At 40.5% G+C, this 24,419-nt stretch overlaps 1 protein-coding gene across 2 annotated transcripts in view; it reads right to left on the bottom strand.

Annotated features, from left to right (window-relative positions):
• Window positions 1-24,419, bottom strand: part of TLK1 (tousled like kinase 1) — a 93,500-nt gene that overhangs the window by 30,481 nt on the left and 38,600 nt on the right. For both annotated transcript variants that reach the window (XM_083379500.1, XM_083379501.1), the window contains exons 2-6: window positions 23,628-23,746; window positions 22,270-22,341; window positions 17,404-17,479; window positions 16,340-16,386; window positions 5,317-5,403 (exon numbers count right to left, since the gene is read on the bottom strand). In XM_083379500.1, coding sequence (XP_083235626.1) covers window positions 5,317-5,403; window positions 16,340-16,386; window positions 17,404-17,479; window positions 22,270-22,341; window positions 23,628-23,746 — 401 coding nt within the window. The remainder of the gene's footprint in view (window positions 1-5,316; window positions 5,404-16,339; window positions 16,387-17,403; window positions 17,480-22,269; window positions 22,342-23,627; window positions 23,747-24,419) is intronic.

Genomic DNA, 24,419 nt, shown 5'->3' on the forward strand with positions numbered 1-24,419 from the left:
GAAGCTGGAATCTGAAATCTCCTCCCCCTTGCACAATATATTAAAACACAATTCTCCACCTTTCTAATTTTGTCATTAATCATATTCTCCAATTAATTTAAAGAACCAGTTTCCCTTCCGTTTGAAAACTTGCCAAGGTCTTATCTTCTTTAGTTAGAGATGGCCTTGAAGGTACAATCCTCCTCTTTCCCCCTCCCAACTTTAAACTCAATCTCTTAAAGCAATACACAAGTTTAACATATGAAATGGCTACATGTCTTGTCAAGCAATAACATTCAATGTTAGCAGCTTTGACAGCTACAGGATTTCAGTCTTTCACGGCATATCGTGTTACCAATTGGAAACTGGTTCTTTAAATTAACCGGAGAATATGATTAATGACAAAATTAGAAAGGTGGAGAATTGTGTTTTAATATATGGTCCCAGCTGCCTTGAGATCATTGACAAGATCCTCCCGTGTAGTTCTGAGTTGATTCCTCACCATTTTCATGATCATTGAAATGCCACAAGGTCAGATCTTGCACGGAGCCCCAGACCAAGGGAGATGACAGTTATTTTGTGTTTCTTCCATTTGCGAATAATCGCACCAACTGTTCTCACCTTCTCACCAAGCTGCTTGGGGATAGTCTTGTAGGCCATTCCAGCCTTGGGTAGGTCTCCAATCTTGTCCCTGACATCCTTGGACAGCTCTTTGGTCTTGGCCAAGGTGGAGAGTTTGGAATCTGATTGATTGATTCCTTCTGTGGACAGGTGTCTTTTATACAGGTAACAAGCTGAGATTAGGAGCACTCCCTTTAAGAGAGTACTCCTAATCGGAGCTCATTACCTGTATAGAAGACACCTGGGAGCAAAAAAATTTGGAACTCTGATTTTATATATGGTGACGGCAGCAAGATTGCTCTTTGCATAAAAGTGGAAGATGCCTCAATTCCTACCATGGATGAATGGTTACAAATGCTGATGGAAGTAGCAGAGATGGCCAAATTAACCGTATTGATAAAAGAAAAGAACGTAAGTACTTCTGTTTCTACTTGGAAACTGCTTCTGGACTTTGTGCTTGAGGTGGAAAAAAATGTTATCATGATTTTGGGTTTTACCGATTAGACCCATTTGCCGATACAGAAATGGCTAGTGCATACTATTATAGAAATTTAAAAAGTTGAGATTTGATTTTAATGTCTGATTTTACTGCAACAGAGAGAGTAAGAAGTCAATGCCTTTTGTTTCTTCCCTTCCCTTTCTTCACACCTTTTTTGTTTTCCCTTTTTCTACTGTTGTCCCCTACTATTTGCTTTGGTATTTTCATATTTTATGTTATAAATGAATAAAACTAAATTAAAAAAAGACACCTGGAAGCAGAAATCTTGCTGACTGATAAGGGATCAAATATTTATTCCACTCAATAAAATACAAATTAAATTATAATTTTTTTAAAATGAGTTTTTCTGGATTTTTTGTTGTTATTCTGCCTCTGGCTGTTAAAATAAACCTACCATTAAAATTATAGACTGATCGGGACTTCCGCTGGCGGCGCGGCGCCGAAGACAGCCTCCCCTGGCTGCCCGCGGCTCAGCTGTTTGTTTTTTCGCCCGAAACAGCGTCGATCAGCTGTTCGGGCGAAATTGAAGCCCCCTCCTCGGGAGAAGAGGAGGGGGTGAGGCCCCAGGTAGGGGTAGAGTTCTCCGAGGCCGCCTGAGCTTTGAGCTTGGGCGGCTGAAGGATCGAACTCCCCCGAAGCCTGGGTTGCTCCCAGCTGGCCGTCGTCTCTGCTCCGAACTTCCTGGAGTAGAGCCAGGCGTCTGCGAACCATCCCTGCCTGAAGAAAGGACTATGATTTAAAGGAGCAGGCAGAGCGGTACAAGAGGAAAAGGTGAAGAGATGAAGAGGATTATTTTATTTTACTCTCAAGCTTGATGGACTATGCTTAAAACTTAAAGTGAAAGTGCGTCACAATTGTAAGTAAAAGATGGCGGCTAAACCTCCCCCTAGAACTTTTCGGAGTGCTGGAAATTCTCCGGTGCAACAACAATCATTACTGCAGGCGTTGCATTCTCCTGATGTATTGACATCGAAGGATCTTGAAAAACATACCCAGTTAATTTTGGAGTCAATGGGTGTTAAATTTGCACAGATGGAGGAGAAATTGGAGAAATTGGAGCAGAGAATGGAAGAAAGGATGGAGCAGAAACTTAGAGAGATGAAGGTAGACATTTTGTCCTCAGTGCATAAAGTAGCTAAATGTGTGGAGGTGCTGGATGATCAAGTGGAAGACTTGACTCAAAAGAATGCTATATTAGAAGCAAAAGTATTGGAAATTGAAGATTTAAAAGACAAAATGGATAGCGAACAGAGTTTGGCTCAATTTTACCAGATGCAGTTTGCTGTTAGAATTAGAGGCCTAAAAGAGAATATTAAGGAAGATTTAAAGCAGCTGGTTTCTGAGGCTTTTGAGGGGGTATTGAACCATCCAGCATCTGAAATAAAACAAGGCATGGACAAAGTGTTTCGTGTGAATTCGTGGATTGCTAAGCAGAGAAAGTTGCCTAGAGATGTGGTGGTTTATTTTGTAAAAAGGGAAATTAGAGATGAAGTTATACAAGCTGCCTATGATACTAAAGTTGTGATTGCTGGTCAAGAAGTTTTGGTTCTAAAAGAAATTCCTCCAAAGATTTTAAAGAGAAGGAAGGACTTTATATTTCTTGTGCAAGAGCTCAAGCAAAGAGATATAAGGTTCAGATGGGAGATCCCAGCTGGGTTGAGCTTCATGTATGATGGCAAAAGGTACTGTTTGGGTACTGTGAAGCAAGCGCATGATTTTTACAACAATGTTTTAAAAGCAACCCCATCAACACTTCTGGAAGCTGCAGAGGGAACTGGAGAAGGAGAACATCAAGAGGATGAAGATGGACAGATAGACGAGAAGGGTACAGGAGGAGATCAAGCTGCAACTCTTTTGGATGATCCTAGAGAACAGAGGGTGACGCGTGCTGCCTTAAAACGCTCAAAAAAGATTAAAAAATAAGACCAGTAGAAATCTATGGAACTTCCACAATATACTTATAGTCAAGTGGTAGTTGTGTTTTTAAGAGTTTTGGGATGATATGTATGGTAACAGAATGTTCAATTTGGAATTAATGGACAATTTACTACAGAGGAAGAGGAAGAAAGTTTTGTGGGTTAATGCGGGTTAATTTGTGTAAGAACTATCTATTATAGCCTATTTTGGCTAGAGAGGTTAATAGGGATAGGTGCTTGTGATGTGTAAGTGAGAATATGTCTAGGTAATAGTGAATTGTGGAAGAACATAGATGGGAATGATGCTAGTTTTCTTTTATTTTAGTTCTTTATACATATTTAGTATTGTTAAGGATTGGTTTACTCTATATAAGCTAGAGAGTGATGGATTTTAGAGTTTATAATTGTTAGTATATGATTGTTTATGATTGCTTTTTAGATATATACCTTGTATTTTGCTCTGGGAAGTCGGGGGGGGGGAGGGGGGGAGGAGGGGAAGTAGAGGGGTGGGAGGCAGGGGAGGGAGGAGGGAGAGGGGGAGGGGGGGAGGTAGGGGGGAGGTAGGGAGGGGAGGAGGGAGGGGGAAGGGGGGTTTTTCAAAGGAAAATTGTATTTTAAAACTTTTCAATAAAAAAAATAAAATAAAATTATAGACTGATCATTTTTGTCAGTGGCAAAACGTACAAAATCAGCAGACAATGAAATATTTTTCCCCCCCTCAATGTAAGTCATGTGACTCCTGGTGCAAATCAATCAACCCATATGCAAGCTGTTGAAAGTTATATATCTGCATTAAGGTTTTCAATGGGTGACAATTAGACAACAGGCAAGAATTTTATTTTTCATCCTCTAAACTTAAAGGTATCCATGATGCACAAAAAAAAGGTAAGATATTATTGCAAAGTACATTGTTGTTTTTTTTAAAAAAAATCAGTAAAAATAAAGCACCTTAGAAATACCACAGAATATCAAGAAATTTACTTGATTTTTCTTGCACTGAATATAATCACTCCTGAAGAAAGAAACACTTTACACATCACTATATAAATATAATAACTACACCATGACAATTCCAAACTGTTGGAAAGATGTTCCCATGGTACTGTTTTTTGTTTAAAAGCTAGTTGACTTACATTTCCCCTACTATAAAGAGACACAATGGAAAAAAAAACACTGAGATCATTTGCTAGCTTCAAATTCTTCCAGTAGCAACTATTATCCATTACAGCAAGTTGAAATTGTGTTAAGTTTCAATAAGCAACGCAGCAACTTCAAGTAACTAAAAATAGATGCGGGATGAAAGGCATTTACCACACAATAATCAGGAAAACGTTATTGCTATTGATGAACTAAGTTGATTTATCCATTTTTAGCTGTCTGAAGCTTTATGAAACCCCAGCCAAAGGGACAGATAAGGACATTCAGAGAATTCACCAAAGTATAAATGCTAGTCACTTTGCTAGATTGTTGGCTAGAAAAGATGCACTATCCATGGTTACGGTTATAGATGGTAACAATTTGTCTGGTTTTAAAATATCTGCTATTCATGATAATGATGAAAGCGGAAAACTTATCAGTGCTGAATAAAATGTCCAAGAAAAGAAAAAAAATGGGATGGGGATTTTTCTCAATGAAATCTTTTTTCCCCAAGTAAAACTGGCAATTACAATTATTATTTTTTTTTAAAAAAACAAACAAACTGGGTACTTTCTCTTATATATAAGTGATATAATTGCAAAGACTGTTTACCTCCCTTGGATATTGCAGCTTCTCTCCCTGAATTTTAAGTTTTTTTTATTTTTAAAAATAGCTTATAAGTGTTTCCCCCCCAGTTGATGAAACAAAAGCAACCACAAAACTCCTCAGTAAAAATAAGCTTTCATCTTCCAAGATTATGCCACTGTGAAGTAGTAAGACTCAATGGACCACATTTGAACATTCAGGAGTTTAAATTTATTTAGGTTGTGGAACATCTAACATTTTAGTTTATTTTTAGACTTCTTTCTTTACATTTCCTTGCAATGGCCCTTCATAATATGAATTTTGGTGTTTCTTATAAGCATCGACTTATAGGTACCTCCTGTTAACTTCACCCCAGACATTACAAACAAAGGAAATTAATTCTATTTCTGTACAGATTTATGGCCAAATAATTAATCAGTAAAGACATAAAACAACAGGATAAGCAATTTTGCTCAAACAATGTCATATAAAAACAGCCTCTCTAATACTAGTTTCTAAGATGCACGAGACATTCTACATTGGATGCTGACCATAATGATGTCTATAGATTAAACTTACAGAAGAAGGGGCGGAATGTGAATTTTGAGGAGAACGAATTGCAGGAGGCATCCCTCTTACTGGACTAGACCCATTTCCACCTTGATACTAGGAAGAAAAAAAGATGTATTATTTACTTAAGCATCAGTTGATGGCAAATAATCAACTCTTCTCTCCCCATTATTAGTTAAGGCAAAATTGTTGCTTCCCATGTACTGTTGGCTTTATTCTCAGTGAGTGTGATTATTAGATTATTACTACTGATGTTAAATGCGACAAAAGTAACACCAACGACGACACGATCTGAAAGCTAAGAAATTGCTTTGAAGAAACAAATATTTTCTCAAGAGATATAAATAATCTTTTTTTTTTACAGTTTGTTTGGTTTAGGTGCTGTCTATATCTGTGTGTGTGTGTGTGCGCGCACACACACACACTTCTCACAATGGGCCTCAGAGACTGTAGCTCAGGGCACAGGGTTTAAGCCAGATCTTTAAAGCCCTCTGGAATGCAATCAGTTCCAGTTCTTGCATCATGTAACACTTATTTATTTAAGAAAATTTGCATGGCTGCCTACTCTTAGTGACTTTAGGCAGCTTACAAAAATAAAAATCCAATATACAAACAATAAAAAAGAATAACTCCCTCCTCATACCTCCCCCAGCAACAACAATTAATCAGACAAGCCACTTGATGGGTTCCATCCCAACTGTGGGTTCTCTAGCCCCGTTGGCACTAGTGGGCCATGAGCTTTTTGCAACTGGGCTGCAGAAACGGTGAGCGTGTGTTCATGCATCCCCATGTGCATGAGAAGGCGGCAAGCATGTGCATGCATGCCCCATTTGCATGAGCAGCAGGCATGCATGCATACCACGCTGCACACACATGCATGCTTGCCAGCTGCTTGTGCGGAACCATCTCCCCCCCCCCCACACACACACACCGTCTGCAAAGCCAGAAAGGTTGGGGAACCCTGCTTTAAACTATACGTATAGTTTAGATCTCAGCGTGGCTTGCCAAACTTTCCACTGGCTTAACTTTATCAGTGCTAGCATAGGGGAGCCATCAAATGAACATCCTTTCAGTTCTACTTCTTAACTTCATGTATGTTGAAAAGGCATCAATAACACAAATCAAAAACTGCGTGGTTAAAAAAACTGAACACAAATTTGCCTTTCGGAAGCTAATATAAACTCAAGAAAGCCTTATTAAGGTTAATATTAGATGCCCCAATTAATTTTTCTTTATAACACTAGTGGGTAAATCAGGACCTATAGTTTTAGACTAATTTCTGACATCAAGTACCATCTGGATATGAAAGGAGCACAATGAAAATAAAGCTGAACTTTAATGACTAAAAATATCATCACTGTCATCCATCAGCGGGAACGTATTCCCAGTGCCTCCCCCCCAATCTCTACTAGATGTTAGAAAATCTTACAGAGCTGATTTCAAGGCACATAGAGAGAGGGAAGGGAGCAGGGGAGAAAGATTAAAGGAAAACCACATAGTGCAAAGGGAAGTCTGGTTACCGTATATACTTGAGTATAAGCCGAATTTTTCAGCCCACTTTTTGGGCTGAAAAACTCCACTTCGGCTTATACTCAAGTCAACAAAAAAAAAGAACTGTCCCTTCGTTCGGAACAGGCTGCTGAGAGAAGGGAGCGGCAGAGCCTTGCAGAGCTGGCGGCAGTCCAGCGTTGTTTCTCCCCCTCGTGGGTGCGTGTGTGTGTCAGACCCACGGGAATGGCTGGTAGGGAAGCGGCATTCCGGCATTCCCCCCCCTTCCTGTGTGTCGAGCCCACGGGGCTTGACACACAGAGAAACGCAAATGCCGGACTGCCGCCACCTTTACTAGCCATTCCTGCGGGTCTGACACACACACACACACACACACACACACACGCACGCACGCACGAAGGGGAGAAACAACGCTGGACTGCCGCCACCTCTGCCAGCCCTGCAAGCCTCTGCCGCCCCGGCGTTGGTGGTCGAGCTCTTCGGAGCCGGCAGAGAATCTCCCGCAGGAGGAGGTCGCGGCTTTCTCTCTTGCTTCGGACTGCAAGGATTTAAACTCCAGGAACAAATCCCGATGGAAGTTTTTTTTTAAAAAAATACTCCTCCGGGTCGGACAGGGGACCCAGGCTGAGGTCTAGGGGTAGTGGGGGGGGGCTCGCAGACATAGATGGGCTCAAGTGGAAGCCAAGCAGCCCTCCCGAACCTGGGCTTCTGGACGGAGCAGCCGGTGGTGCGTTTCAAAAAGCAGAAAAGTTGGATTTTGAACTTTTCAGCAGCGCATCTGCACCCGCTGCTTTTATGACCAACCTGCCGTTTCCCCCCCTCCCGGTCCTTTCCCCCGTCCAAGCGGACGCTCCAGGCTCTTTGGGGGGGACGGGCAGGCGGGGGGGGAAGGAAGCGTGCCGAGGCGCCGCTCACCTGCGATCGGCGAGTGCGCTGGACTCGGCTGCGTGTCCGGCGGAGGGTTCAGATCATTCCGGGCCAGAGCGGCTTGGCGGGCGGGGCCGTTGGGCAGGCGGCGTGGTGCAGCGGGGGAGTCAGGGCAGCTCTGCCATGGAGCAGCTGGGGTGGGTGGGTGGGGGGAGGAGGAGGAGGAGGAGGAGGCGGAGAGGAGCGAGAGGATGAAAGACGGAGCCTCCCGTGGCTACCGCTGCTGAATATTGCAATGAGCCGCCGTCTCCCTATGACCGCCGGCGAGGGGATTTCATCAGAGCACGCAATCGGGGCTCCCCGCCCCTCGGTCCTGCCCAGATGCAGCAGCAGCAGCAAGACCACCCCCCCACACACACACACACCTCCGGTCTACCTTACGGCCCGGTGACTTGACCCCGGGTATAGATCGGAAAGAAGGCAACAGACCTGCAGAATCGCGGCGGCGCCCCCGGAGAAGCCTACCCCGAGGCTGCGGCCGATTTTTCCTTCTCCAGGCATTTTTCCTTCTCCAGGATGTCCACCAGTCATCAAAGGGCCAAGTTTGAAGACCCCTGCGTCTACGCGGTATCTAAGAGCCGCCACCACCACCACCCACTAACCTCTCCACGGTGCCCCACCCCTTGGCTCTTCTCATTGCTGGAGCTCCTTCTCAGCGAAGGGGCAGGAAGGTCTGTTGCCTTCTTTCCGATCTATCCCCGGGGTCAAGTCACCGGGCCGTAAGGTAGACCGGAGGTGTGTGTGTGTGGGGGGGTGGTCTTGCTGCTGCTGCTGCATCTGGGCAGGACCGAGGGGCGGGGAGCCCCGATTGCGTGCTCTGATGAAATCCCCTCGCCGGCGGTCATAGGGAGAGGGCGGCTCATTGCAATATTCAGCAGCGGTAGTCACCGGAAGCTCTGTCTTTCGTTCGCTCGCTCCTCTCCGCCTCCTCCTCCTCCTCCTCCTCCTCCCCCCACCCACCCACCCCAGCTGCTCCATGGCAGAGCTGCCCTGACTCCCCCGCTGCACCACGCCGCCTGCCCAACGGCCCCGCCCGCCAAGCCGCTCTGGCCCGGAATGATCTGAACCCTCCGCCGGACACGCAGCCGAGTCCAGCGCACTCGCCGATCGCAGGTGAGCGGCGCCTCGGCACGCTTCCTTCCCCCCCCCGCCTGCCCGTCCCCCCCAAAGAGCCTGGAGCGTCCGCTTGGACGGGGGAAAGGACCGGGAGGGGGGGGAAACGGCAGGTCGGTCATAAAAGCAGCGGGTGCAGATGCGCTGCTGAAAAGTTCAAAATCCAACTTTTCTGCTTTTTGAAACGCACCACCGGCTGCTCCGTCCAGAAGCCCAGGTTCGGGAGGGCTGCTTGGCTTCCACTTGAGCCCATCTATGTCTGCGAGCCCCCCCCCCACTACCCCTAGACCTCAGCCTGGGTCCCCTGTCCGACCCGGAGGAGTATTTTTTTTAAAAAAAACTTCCATCGGGATTTGTTCCTGGAGTTTAAATCCTTGCAGTCCGAAGCAAGAGAGAAAGCCGCGACCTCCTCCTGCGGGAGATTCTCTGCTGGCTCCGAAGAGCTCGACCACCAACGCCGGGGCGGCACAGGCTTGCAGGGCTGGCAGAGGTGGCGGCAGTCCAGCGTTGTTTCTCCCCTTCGTGCGTGCGTGCGTGTGTGTGTGTGTGTGTGTGTGTGTGTGTGTGTGTGTGTCAGACCCGCAGGAATGGCTAGTAAAGGTGGCGGCAGTCCGGCATTTGCGTTTCTCTGTGTGTCAAGCCCCGTGGGCTCGACACACAGGAAGGGGGGGGGAATGCCGGAATGCCGCTTCCCTACCAGCCATTCCCGTGGGTCTGACACACACACGCACCCACGAGGGGGAGCCCCGATTGCGTGCTCTGATGAAATCCCCTCGCCAGCGGTCATAGGGAGACGGCGGCTCATTGCAATATTCAGCAGCGGTAGCCACCGGAAGCTCTGTCTTTCGTTCGCTCGCTCCTCTCCGCCTCCTCCTCCTCCTCCTCCTCCTCCCCCCACCCACCCACCCCAGCTGCTCCATGGCAGAGCTGCCCTGACTCCCCCGCTGCACCACGCCGCCTGCCCAACGGCCCCGCCCGCCAAGCCGCTCTGGCCCGGAATGATCTGAACCCTCCGCCGGACACGCAGCCGAGTCCAGCGCACTCGCCGATCGCAGGTGAGCGGCGCCTCGGCACGCTTCCTTCCCCCCCCGCCTGCCCGTCCCCCCCAAAGAGCCTGGAGCGTCCGCTTGGACGGGGGAAAGGACCGGGAGGGGGGGGAAACGGCAGGTCGGTCATAAAAGCAGCGGGTGCAGATGCGCTGCTGAAAAGTTCAAAATCCAACTTTTCTGCTTTTTGAAACGCACCACCGGCTGCTCCGTCCAGAAGCCCAGGTTCGGGAGGGCTGCTTGGCTTCCACTTGAGCCCATCTATGTCTGCGAGCCCCCCCCCCCCACTACCCCTAGACCTCAGCCTGGGTCCCCTGTCCGACCCGGAGGAGTATTTTTTTTTTTTAAAAAAACTTCCATCGGGATTTGTTCCTGGAGTTTAAATCCTTGCAGTCCGAAGCAAGAGAGAAAGCCGCGACCTCCTCCTGCGGGAGATTCTCTGCCGGTTCCGAAGAGCTCGACCACCAACGCCGGGGCGGCAGAGGCTTGCAGGGCTGGCAGAGGTGGCGGCAGTCCAGCGTTGTTTCTCCCCCTCGTGCGTGTGTGTGTGTGTGTCACACCCGCAGGAATGGCTAGTAAAGGTGGCGGCAGTCCGGCATTTGCGTTTCTCTGTGTGTCAAGCCCCGTGGGCTCGACACACAGGAAGGGGGGGAATGCCGGAATGCCGCTTCCCTACCAGCCATTCCCGTGGGTCTGACACACACACACACACACCAGGAAATCGAGAGCGCCGCCTTAAGTTAAAGGTGGCGGACGGGCCCGAGAAAAAAGGCTGCAAAACTCCAATCTTTTAAAGCGTGCGGTGTTGTTGTGTTGTTTTTTTCCTCCCCCCGAAAGTGAATGCCAGCTTTCCGTACTAGTGTATTTGTACTGCCGCGAGTGACAACTGACAAAGCTTGCCGGTGTGATCTTGATTTTGGAACTGATGAAGTCTGTTAACAGGCTCAACTAAGATGGCAGACGTGTCGAGCTGAGCTCCGTGAGCTCCGTGAGTTTGGTGTGGTTTGGTGGTGAGCTGCTGCATTTCCCAGCCTCGGCTTATACTCAAGTCACTAACTTTTTCCAATTTTGGGGGGTAAAATTAGGGGTCTCGGCTTATATTCGAGTCGGCTTATACTCAAGTATATACGGTATATACTACTGGATTCAGCCCAACACTATTACCTATCAATGACTAAATGGAAAAATAAGCTATACATTTTTAATGCACACTCCTCTCTTAATGTAGGCACAGGAAGTTAACAGGAAATTTAGCTATGCTAATACTTTTTTGCCAAACTATTTGTGTATTAGTATTGGTACAGCTGCGGATTTCTAATTAAGAAGTTGTGTTGATTTAGCCAGCTTCTTCACCAAATATTCAAAGGTTTGCCTAATATGTATTAGAATGCCTAATATAACTTCAGATTTTTTTTCCAGCTGTAATCATTCAAAGCCTAGGGTAAGAGAGATGATTAAATGAAAAATGAGTTCTATCTGTCTGGAAAATGTTATGCCATAATTAAATAAAAGAGAAGCCATAACTTTCTCAGGTGAGAAAAAAAATACAACTTGATCCCTAAATTGCTATAAGGACCTACTTTTAAACAGAATAAGGAAATGTAAGAAAATACTAACTATTGGGAGAGAAAACTGAGAACACGTAGCGAAAGGGAAGGCATCAACAATTTCCAGGAACAATACACAAGCTCTTAAACTGTTATTCTAGCATAACTTCTAAACCAAGTCAAAGAAACTCACTATATAGGATAATTAAGATGACAGGATCCTTGATTACTGTTTGCAGAGGGATGACTGAAGGAAAAAACCCAAAACTAATAGTAATAAGCAAATCACTATAGTTTGGCTTCCGTATGTTTCTTGTTGTCTGAAGGGCCCAAGACATGTATCAGCAAACAAACTGATCTGAAATACCATATATTTGCAAGAAAATTCCACTACTGGCTTATTATTATATTGATTTAAAAGTAGATGACTACTACTTGTTGTTTTTAACTTTTGTATCTTGGTTTTTTAATCACCCTGTAAACCGCCCTGAGTCCTTCGGGAAAGGGCGGTATATAAATGTAATAAAATAAAATAAAATAAATAAATAAATAAATAAATAAATAAATAAATAGCAACAGTAATGATTCAAAATTGAAATCTGAAATGTTTTCTTTTCCTTGAAATGTTTTATCTGAGCCTTGAAATACATATCTCTTGTTCCAATCATACCATCTATTGTACTATCCCATTTTCCAAGCATTTTTATGCAGAAAAGATTGTAAGTAATATAAGTGATGAAAGGAAGACAGATAAGCAAGTTTGTTATCTTTTCCAAGCCTCCATAGTTGACTTAAAAATAGAGTGGAAGTAGAATTGATAGTCATTTTAGTAAGATCAGCATAAAACGCCAAACTTTTAATCCTCCTTTTGAAATTTGCTATTCAGACCAAAACAAACTACAAAGCAGGTTCTAAGTTGGCTACAATTCCTAAAATATCTCTCAACTATGCAGCCTAATAATACAATCTGAGATTCAAAATACCCAATCCACTCTCATCTGTTTTAGCATTATGTTGTAAGAAAGCCTTAGTTTGTCTGTTTGAAAGCCAAAAATAATTTCACAATTTTGCATTGTGAATGAAGACAAATTAATTGAAAGAACCTGAAACAATTATTTCTACTAAGGGATCCACTGCTATTATAAACAATAGTGGAATGCAATCAATTATATGCTTATTATGGAAAAGTCATTAAAATATACCAAGCAGATATATTGGAAAAGGATGGGGGTGGAAGATATATACATTGCTATTTAAATTCAAAGACTGTGACTCTAGGCAGCTTGAATAAACCAAAAAAAGGTAAACAACACAAAACAACAGATAGCCCTTAGTTGGCAATCAGCAATTTTAAAATTATTATTTTATGATGGGAAATCCAACCATCCTGACTCCAATACACAAGGCTGGGCTTAAAAGCGTCTCCTAATGGCCAAAAGAGTTGGGATCAATTGTATGTCGGTGGAGGAGACTGTTCTAGAGCAGAAATCCCCAGCCCCCCGGTCTGTGGCCCATTGCCAGGCTGTAGCCCACTCGGAATTGGGCTGTGGAAGTGGTGGGCGAGTGCCTGCGAAACTGCATTTATGAAAGCGGTATGCACGTGCGAAACCATCTCCTCTCCCCTCCTGCCACCGGCAGCAGTCCACTGAGCCGGAAAGGTTGGAGACAGCTGTTCTAGACAGCAGGTGCCTCAACTGAAAGAACATGCCTCTTACGTTCTACCAGATGGCAGTGTTGTAAGGAAAGGAACTAAAGAATGCTGACAGTTGACCAATTCTGTTACAGTATGGCCATTTGAGAGATGTAATTGTACCACTAGGTTCGTAGGAGATACTTGATACTATTGAAGAAAGAAGCCAAAGAGGGGCTTAAACAAATATGAGAGCTTTATTCTAGTCCTTCTGCTCTGCTAATTACAATAGGATCATTTCCCTTGTAATTAAAATGCAGTGGGGAACTCTTCAAGATCTCTATTCTCTCCTTTTAATATTTAATTTGGTAGGGAACCTTTGGCATCCTTAGTTAAGACATTTGGGTAACATTGAGGAATTGAACATAAATTGTTGCTTATTTCAATTCTCTCTTGGCCCTTCTTAATAATTATCAAAGATCTTAATACAAATTTGTTTTTACAGTAATTTTATTTACAGTTAAAAAGATACAAACTAAGAAAGAAAAATAGTAAGTGGAGAAAAGGAAAAAGAACAGAAAAATAGAATATAAATGAATTACTTACCCCTTCATCACAAGTATAAACAATTTTAATAATTTATCACCTTCTCTTAAAATACAACAAATGATCTTTTCTTCCCACATTCCAACTCTTATCTAAAAACAAGTCTCCTTGTTCAGTCCTGATCATAAAAAGCCCATTAAAGGTTACCCAGAGATAAAAACATTATCTATTATAACCTTAATCAGATAAACCAACTTTATATTCCTTCTTTTTACTTTTAATAACCCTGATGTTTAATCTCTTCAAATATAGTAGAACTTGATTTCATTTTTTCTTTTTCCCTTCTCACAAGATACTTCAAAGTTTTAGTAGGTTTCTTTTTGTAAATTAAATATAGAAAAGTTATTCAGTTCTCTCTTTTGGCTTGTTATTTGAATATCCTTTTTAGCTGGTTTTATTTGTATATCCAGTGTAGCATCTTTTTTTCCTAATGTTCCTGTAACCAATCATTTTAAAATCTACTTTATCAGTTTCACTCCTCTGATAAAACTTGTTCTTCTTCCAAAACATCTTTTAAACACAACCTGTCTATAAAGGCAAATACCCGTAAGATTAATTTCTGAGTCCATTGTTCAAAAATATCCTTTAATTGGTCTTCTCCTTTAGCAGAAATCTTTAGTTCCTTCTAGTGTTCTTCTCTTTTAACAGTAATCCATTAGCCCCTTTAGAGACTTTCTTCAAGATCTCATCCTATCATTTTTTTAAGAGCATTTTTTCCATGGTAAGTTTCTAATGATTAATTCCAAAATGAATTCCAAATCCATCGAGACTCTTAAGTCTGTTTGCAACATTCCAAAAGAAAAATTCTAATCGTCATTTCGCTATTTATTCCAGAAAAATTGTAAAAGTCCAAAAGAAAGTCCTTTAACTTGCATTTAAAATTCCTTTCACCAACATCGAAGGCAACTCACCCAGTGTTGTAAAAGCTATTGACTCTAAGGTGCTCAACAGCTGAAAAGCGGTTAGGAAGCAATTTCCAAAAGTGATCAGAAAAGAAAATATGCAAAAGTAGTGTCTTTTTGAAGGCACTGACTGTGGTTGAGCTAAAAGATGACTTTCTCTTGTCCCCCGGAACTCTAAAGCCACTGGAGACCATTATGTCATGGTCTCCTCCTGAGAAGTAAACATTCACCTGGGGGGGGTGTCATCTCAACACCTCTCCATGTTCGGAGAGGAATTACAAAGAGCCAGGCTACCCAGGCTATAGTCGTCATTCTATTTGTCATTTCAAAATGAATAAATGGATACATTAAACAGATTAGGTTTATTTTTCTCTGAGGAAAACACACTGAAGTTGAATATGGGTTTAAGTTTAAATACATATCAAGCGTGTAAGTCCATGGTGGCTCCCTCCCTGTGGAACATCTTCCCTGCAAAGACAGGATTGGCCCCCACTCTGACACTCTTTCACAAGGCCTTGAAGACATGGCTCTGCCAATGGGCCAGAATGATGTGGAGCCCATCAAGTTGCTCATTTGATTGCTGTTGCCAGAGGGAGAATTATTGCTTTTCATATTGTTTTTGCATGGGGATTTTATCCTTGTAGGCCGCCCAAAGTCATCGAGAGGGAGTTGGGTGGCCATATGAATTTTCTTGTATAATAAATAAAAATAAAATGTGCTCAGGAATCAGACATTTGGCTGCGAATATTAAGAAATAATTTTTAAAAATCTAGCAATTTGGTGATTTAATGTGTTGGTAGCAGCAAGAAGGGAGATAATCAATAACTAAAAGCCTCAACTTTGACTCTTAAGTGAGCTTAAGTGAGTGGTAGAATAAGCTTTGGTATATAGCCACGGTAGAGAAGACAATCTAGGCTCTATTCCTTCTTTTCGATATGACGAGATTTAGTAACTTTTTTAAACCAAGAAACTATGGTAAAGAGTGTAGGTAGTTCTCCAATCGCAGCCATTCGTTCAGTGACTGTTTGAAATTACAATGGTGCTAAAAGTGACTTATGCCCATTTTTCACATTTACAACAGTTGGAGCACGATATTTAGCAGTCAATTTAGGGAGCAAAGAAAATGTTTTGTATCATCAATATCATGGTCACATGATCAAATTCAGGCACTGAGCAACTGATAGGTATTGATGATGGCTGCAGTGTCCCAGGGTCATGGGATCACCTTTTGCGACATTCTGACAAGCAAAGTTGATAGGAAAGCCAGATTCATTTAACAACTATATTAACAACTTAACAACCACTGTAGTGATTCGCTTAACAACTGTGGCAAGAAAAGTAGTACAGTGGAGGAAAACAAGTGTATTGCTTAGAAATGGAAATGTTGGGTTCAATTGTGATTGTTAAGTTGAGGATTGCCTACTGTGCTTACTATTTTCTGATATGGCACAATATATGTTAGTAATAAAAGAATTTAGAGCCAATAGGCAATAGTTTTGAAGCCAGCAGGCAATGGTTTGGATTGGTAATACTTAAAATAATAAGTATAATTTTGTATTCTAGGCACTTACTGTATATGAATATTTATGTATGCTATGAAAACTATATTATGAGCTCCATTTAGAAACTACTTTTTAAAAATAGATACCAGGCAATTTCCTATCAAATGAAGTACACTTTAATGTACGAATACTTTTCATCAGACTCAAAATAAGATTGTATCAAAATAATTTATATTAAAATTGAACTTACCTCAAAATAGTCACTAATTTTGTGCCCACGTCCCCCAATGTTTTTCCCTGAAACAAAATCAAGATTAAGAAAAAATAGTTAAAAAAATATAAATAATGTAGTTTATATTTCCTAAAAAGTTTCCTTACAGCATATTCCTTTTAATTTGGCAAATATTTAAATAAAATTTGCCTACATTTATCTACTTGAGAAAGGGAAGTATGAGAAAAAATCTATTTTCCCATATTTATTCTTACTACTGACTTAAATATAATAAAGTTTGTAAGATAGCACCTTAACGGGACCTTAAAACTTGGTTGTTTGATCTTGCTGGCCTGGACTGAGGGGGTTTTAATTTAATTTAATTTTAATTTTAATTTAATTTTAATTATTTTAATTTTAATTTGTTTAATTGTGGGCTAGTCTTATTTAATTCTATTTTAAAGTGTACTTATTTGTATTGTTTTAACTCGCCCTGTAAACCACCCTGAGTCCTTCGGGAATAGGGCAGAATATAAAATCAATTAAATAAATAAAATAAATAAATAAATAAGTTTGCTGCAGAAAACAAAACTGCAATTCATGACTAACAGATTTATAATAGCATGAATTTTTATATAGTGTAGCTTACTGTTTTTATATGTTCTTGTTATAATAATTATATTTAGCTTTTATTCATATCTTTTCAAACTGATTCTATGATTTTTCTATGATTCGAAATATATTTAGCAGAATCAATTTAGGGAGCAAAGAAAATGTCTTGTATCATTTTTCACTATCGGAGGAAACTGGCAGCAGGAAAAAAATGGATTATATATTGTTATGGCTCTTAAAGACTAAAGCACTGTAATTTTAAAATATTATTTACCAATTATAAAAATAAAAATTAATTACTGGGGTTTTTGTTTTTTTAATTTTGGCAATCCAACTATGAAATGTGGATAATAATTAAAGGAACCATGAAACAGAGACTCACAACAATGTCTAATATTTCAAAAAGCTGAACCTTTACTGAATGTGGCATTTTAATCATCTGACAACTTTCATTCATATTATCAAATTGATTCCATAATAATACATCTTACCTTGACTACTTTCACTCTGGTTTTCTGCTTTCCTTTTTCTACCCCTAGAAGACTCCAATTGTTTTTTCTCAGGAGTCTGGCAAAAAAATTAAAAAAATGTTTTTTCAACAAATAAGAACAGTTAGCAATTAATCTACATATTGTATATCTGTATCCAAAAGAAGCAAAAATGGGTAATTTAGTTCTATAACTCACGTATTACCTTTGTAAGACAAAACTATGTAATTACCTATTTACCATCTGTGAGTAATTACATAATTACCAAGATGATGTCATTGTATTAGCACACAGAATTTATATGAGAGAATTTAAACAAAAAAATAAAATGCTTGTATAGAAATACCAAAAATATACTTAAATATCGGTATCTAAACAAATACGTCTACTCTGTTATAAACAAAAAATAAAACATTAAGTGCCTTTCCACGGAGTTCATTTAAAGTCCTTTCCATTTGTTAATGAAATTATATATTAATTTTGACCAAGGAAAGAAAAAGTGGAAACATACCATATGGCAAAGAATGCAGCACCAAAATAGGGGTATCAACTGCATTAGTCACTCTTGCTTACCAGCATACAGACTGCTGCATTTTGTACCAACTAAAGTTTCTGGATAGTCTTCAAGGACACCCCTAAGTCAACTGCACCACACATATCAAACTACAAGGTAATGAAGGCATGAATCACTGTCCCCAGCTCTAAAAATGGACATAATAGGCAGACCAGCTAGAAATAAGCAAAGTGTTCCATAGCCACGGTCTCTACCTGGTGCTCCAATAGGAACCATGAATCCATGAGAACCCTCAAGTTATGCACCTGTCCCTTTGAGAAGTAAGATACAACTCCTTTAAAGCCAGACTATAGTATACAAGCAAACTTCCTAGATGAACCGCAACTTCAACTTTCTGGGACTTAGTTGCAGTTTCATATTTTACACTTTCTAGATAATAAATCAAGAGATCTACTGTATCTCCTGCTTGGCCTAAGTTAGAGATATAATACAGGGTATCATCAGCAGACTAAATAATAACTCACCCTAAACTGATGGATGACCTATCTCAGCATTTCAACATAGCTTTTAAAAAACACAGAGAGCAGAAAAATAAAACCCCTACAGCAGCTCATGTAGGAGCAGCCAAGGTCTTGTTCATTCATCCATCATTAATACTGTCCACTCAGGTAAGAGTGTAATCACTATAAAAATATACCAATCTCAGCCCTTGCAGCTGATCCACAAGAATACTATGACTGATGGCACTGAATGCCAATGAGAAATCTAATACCAAAATAGCTGTACTCCCTTTTATTTGGGTCTTGACAGAGAGCATGAACGAAAGGGAGCAAGGTACCTTCCATCCCATATTCAGGTCTGATATCTGAATGCAACAGATCAGGGTAACCTTTCTCATCCAGCACTCATGTATCCACATTCCAAATACCTTTTGCAAAATCTTCCCTAAAAAGGGATTCGAAGCATTGCACATATTGCCCTGACCAGTCAGATCTTTAGATGTTCTCTTTCCTGAAGAGTGCACCCCCACATCTTTCTAGGCTATAATATTCCTTCCTTAAGGAGTCATTACTCATGTCCCCAAACCAATCATTTCCGCAAACTTTCACTGCTTAACAGAGCCAAGTGGCAGGTTCCCATCCCACCGGCCACTAAATTCATAATTCATCACAGAATCACCCAGATCAGCAGTCAAGGAGAGAGGGCACAATTGGAGGTGGAAGGTGAAGATGTGTCAGATTTTATTTACTTAAAAAGGTTTTGTAGGGCGGCCTGTTTTATTCAATATAGTGGATAACAACAGCAACACAGAAATATAAAGCAACAATTCTACAGAATGAAGACCAACAAGGCAACACAGCACTCCCCTGCTTGTAGACGAATTGTTGAGAATCAAGTAAGATGATCTTAACAGACCTAAACAAGAACAATTACTAAGGCAAAATGACTAAACTATTTTTTAAGCCCAGAGTAAAGAAACAACATTCACAAGCAACTCAGGCAGGCATCTCCCTAATTCACTGAAGTATATACCATACGGTATGTATACCATAATCAGACTTCCATTATTCCATTATTCCAGCCAATCACAGTAACAGTAGTTCTAGTCTTCTGGTAGAGTTTTCCTGGACTGGTATGTCTGACCTGGGCTCCACTCCTACCCTGAACAAGTGTGTGTGGGAAGAAATTGTCTTCACATTTCAGAGGTCAACAATTATTCATGACAGGACTACCTGTCCCACCTTAGGCACGAAAGCCTGACGGGTGACTTTTGTTCAGCCACTCTCAGCCCAACTCATCTCACAGGGTGAAAATAGGAGAAGAAATATTAGGTACGTTTGCCTCTTTAAATTACTTACAAAAGTATTAAAGGCAGTGTCAGATCTGCTATCACACCACTTCAGCCAGCTTCGCTTTGATGGCAGCCTGCCATAAAGTATGGGAGGAGAGAGGGAGGATGTAGGGAAGGGGAATGATAGGAACCAGAAGTGCCAACCAAAAACAACAGTTGAACAATCCAAGGACACACGGATGGGAACAGAATGCAAACCAGAGGCGCCAAACTTTTAAAATTCTATCCAAAACAACCAGTTCAAACTTCACTGGACATTAGCACAATGACCAAGGGATGGGGGGGCTGGGAGAAGGGGAAAACTTTACGCGGGAATCCTCAGACCTGGCTTTACATACACTGTAACCACTTGGCTTTAGTAAAAGTGTACATTTTGCTACAAATAGAGTCCAGGGTCTTTCTTTCCTAAACCCCCAAGCTGGGACAGGTCTAACAAGCAGGATAAAAATAATCTTTTAAAAATCCCCAAATGCTGACTGGAACATAGGAGTTCTTTAAAAAAAAATCAAAGCCTCCCAAGCCAACTGGTTTCATTCTTCAAATGCAGTCATTATTTGCATTTAATTTTCAGACAGTTTGAACATAATCATAAGTCATCGGAAATTAATGTTCTTGCCATTTTCTGTGGTTTGAATCTCAATGTTTCAAGCCTCTTTTTCCTACAACCTCACAAACAACATCAACATATATTCCTACAGGATTTGGGAATCTTTTAGAATAGAGGTGACATGATAGCAGTGTTCCAATATCTCAGGGGTTGCCACCAAGAAGAGGGAGCTATTCTCCAAAGCATCTGAAGGCAGGACAAGAAGCAATGGATGGAAACTGAACAGAGAGAGAAGCAATTAAGAACTAAGGAGAAATTTCCTGACAAAACAATTGATCTGTGGAACAACCTGCCTCCAGAAGTTGTGAATGCTCCAACACTGGAAAGTTTGAAGAAGAGACCAGACAGCCATTTGTCTGAAATGGCAGTGCTTCCTGCCTGAGCAGGGGGATGGACTAGATGACCTACAAGATCCCTTCCATATTGTTGTTGTTATTATTATTAATCATCACACAGTCAGCCAGATGTTCAGACTGGATTTGGCATTTTTGTCTACCTATCGAGTCCTTACCAAGGACCTGGGATAAGCAGATGTGGATGTTTGATGGTATTACAGATATCGTCGCAGGATGGAAGCAGTTCCTAGTAAGGCCGCCTTTTGCAATTGACTAATGGCGAATTTGTCAATGCCAATGGTGTTCAAGTGGTGCTCTAGTTGTTTTGGGATTGCACCCAAGGCGCCTATTACTATTGGTACTACCCTTCCTTGCCTTTGCCACAGTCTTTCTATTTCTATTTGTAGGTCTTTGTATTTTGTTATCTTCTCCAGTTCTTTCTCGTCTATTCTGCTGTCTCCAGGCACTGCCTCATCCACTATCCAGACTTCTTTGTCTTTCTTATCGACAATGGTTAAGTCCGGGGTGTTATGTTGCAGGTGCTTGTCTGTTTGAATTCTGAAGTCCCAGAGCAGTTTAACTTTATCATTTTCTATGACTTTCTCTATTTTATGATCCCACCAGTTCTTGCTTACAGGCAAATGATATTTCTTGCAGATCTTCCAATGCACCATTGTTGCTACTTTGTCATGCCACTGCTTGTATTCAGTCTGTGCAATCTTCTTGCAGCAGATTATATTATTATTATTATTATTATTATTATTATTATTATTATTATTATTTATTATTATTATTATCTGGAATAGAGGAATAGGAAGAAGAAAGTCTACCAGTGACAGCAGCCTGATTTTAACATATAACTCCAACATACATGGTCAATATTTAAATAAGTTGGAACCATTTATTAAACAAACTGCTTAATTACAGCATTTTCAGTAATAGTACCTTAAGGTTTTAGAAATGTGAAAATGAAGTTCCCTGTTGTTAATAGATTGAAAAAAGTGTCAAATCATCAAAACAACAGAAATGCAGAAATATAAAAAGACATGACCTCTCTTATTTACAATTCTTAAGAATAAAATGTTATCAATTATCTCAAATCTAATAATAAAATTTTCAGGTATTTGATCAGACTGGATTTTATCCATAACAGTCCCTGAATAAATCAGTAATCTTGTAAGCAACATATTCTTTTATTCACCTAATAGGCTAAGATATATGGCTTATTCACCTTATTCTCTCCCGCCTGATGTGTGTGTATATTCTTTTCTACATTAACTGTTAAGAAAATCTGAATGGCTCATAATTTTATCCAAAAATTTCACTTGCTTAAAAATAATCAGTTAATTCACAATGAAGCAATACATCATTTTGAAATAATCTTCCTCTAAGTGCATCAATTCTGACAGGACGTGCAGCAATTTTCTCCATATCTTTAATGCAAATATTCTAATTATAATTAGACAGGAAACCCTCCTAAATGTGTCTATCTTCTACTGAGCTCAGTAGTATAAATGACAGATTAGAAATGCTCACTTAAATATTTTTAACTATTTCATACCTCAGATTCTTTATCACTTAGAGATCCCAAGCTGCCAAAACTGTGGTTAGAACTCTCATTATTAGTTGAGGCCTAGAGAATAAATAAAAGAAATAAAAGCATCAACTGTGTGAAATTGCTTATTATATGCCAAATAATCCATTACTAATAGATTTCATGGTTTGAAAAATGAATGATTATACACACATACTCTGGTCATCGCATATGACCAGTTGTGGAACAAGCAGTCACAATTGCAACTATTTATAGATGTTTACAAATGTGAGAAATAAGATTCTATATGACAAATTTAGTAACGTTTATATTTTACACTATTTTTCATTAAAGAAGGAAAATTGTGTACAATAATGATGATAGGTATAGTGAAATATTGATTACTAACAATTAAAAACTAACAGTTTAAAACCAACAATTAAAAATAAAAAAATTGTGGCAATGAATACGGCTAGGTACATAAAAACATTTTTAGCTTCTTGTGAAAATACTCCATAATAAAAGCAAGCTTAATCTCACTGGAATTTTATCCATTAAGTTGAGCAACAGGAAAGAGAATAATGCCCTCTCTTCAACAACCCTTGTTTTGGGCATCAGTGGAATCTGCAACATGCCAAAATGGTGCAAAAATGAGGACACACACACAATAATGTCTGGATAGACAACCGCACTCTTACATATTTGTGCAGTATTCCATTATCTGACACAAGTATGAAAGTGTGGCATTTCTGTTATGATGCTCAAATGATTTCATTATTTGCTCACTTTACTGCTGTCCTACAGAAACCAATGAAGATCATCGGATAACACACTTGCTCCTGAAGAGGAAGTGTATGTCTGAATGTACTTCCTGTATCAACATTATGCAGCTGATCCAGGATGCCATGGTTGATAGTATTAAAAGCTGCTGAAAAATTAAAAGAAATACAAAGGTCACAATCTTCTTAACTTCCCCCACGAAAGCGAGGGGTTGTTGCTCGTTGTATCATTTTGAGTGATACACAGCAAAAAGTGTTGCTAAATCTTCCTATATGATAAGACCTGATTAGCAATAGCAATAGCACTTAATATACCGCTTCATGGTGCTTTACAGATTCTCTACGTGATTTACAGTCAGCATATTGGCCCCAACAATCCGGGTCCTCATTTTACCAACCTTGGAAGGATGGAAGGCTGAGTCAACCTTGAGCCCAGTCAGGATCAAACTCCTGGCTTTGGTTAGAATTAGCTTGCAATATGCATTCTGACCACTGCGTCACCACGGCTCGGTGTTAGTTGCAATTACATGCATAACTGTGTGTAATCCATATTAATTTTTTAAAAAAATCAACCCTCTGAATAAAGTTGTCCACATTCCTTTTTACCTTTGCTCCAACGCTACAGCTTCCCGTACTTCCAGTACTGCCACTCACAACTCCAGTAAATCTAGCCTCTAACAGTTCTTGCCTTCTTGGATCCAGGCTGTGAAGCTCATCCATTGCACCTATAAAACATGTTTAATTTGTTACACAATTGCAAATGATTTTATGTAACCATGAACAATTCTACTATTTCCCCCCAAATGTAAGTGGAATTTTGCATTATGTAATTCTCCTCCAGAAATATCTTTTTCCAGTAAAAATGCATCTGTGTTAAATGCAGAACACAAAGTTTCAGAAAACAAAACAAAAACGGATACAAAGGGTAAAGAAGAAAATTCATATGAAATTCATAATAATATGAAATTCAGTAATTTATAAATCTTCAAATATATCAATAGTGGGAGGTAGGCAGTTGAACCAAAAAAAAGCAAGACTGTAGGAAAGTTAAGCACAATAACTGCATTTGCCTTCTTTGCAGAAAATGTAGTAGAGATCTTTAATTACACAAATAATTGTTTTTTTATCAAAGAACTCCAAGGTAAATAATGCCTATAAAGTCTCGAATTTACTGACAAATTGAAAACAAACTGGGTCCAGATGGAATCTATTCATAGTTCTAAAAGCATTCAAACACAAAATTGCTGATCTAATAATTTGTTCAAAATGTGTTGTTGAGAACTAGAAAGTGATTAGTATGTCAAATTTTAAAAAGGAATCCAGGAAATTACAGGCTGCTTAGCTTAAAAATAGCTTTTTCATTGTGATTCACCTAGTGGTCCACTATGTACTGTGCAC

Source organism: Vipera ursinii (genome assembly GCF_947247035.1).
Source record: "Vipera ursinii genome assembly, chromosome: 1".
NCBI lineage: Eukaryota > Metazoa > Chordata > Lepidosauria > Squamata > Viperidae > Vipera > Vipera ursinii.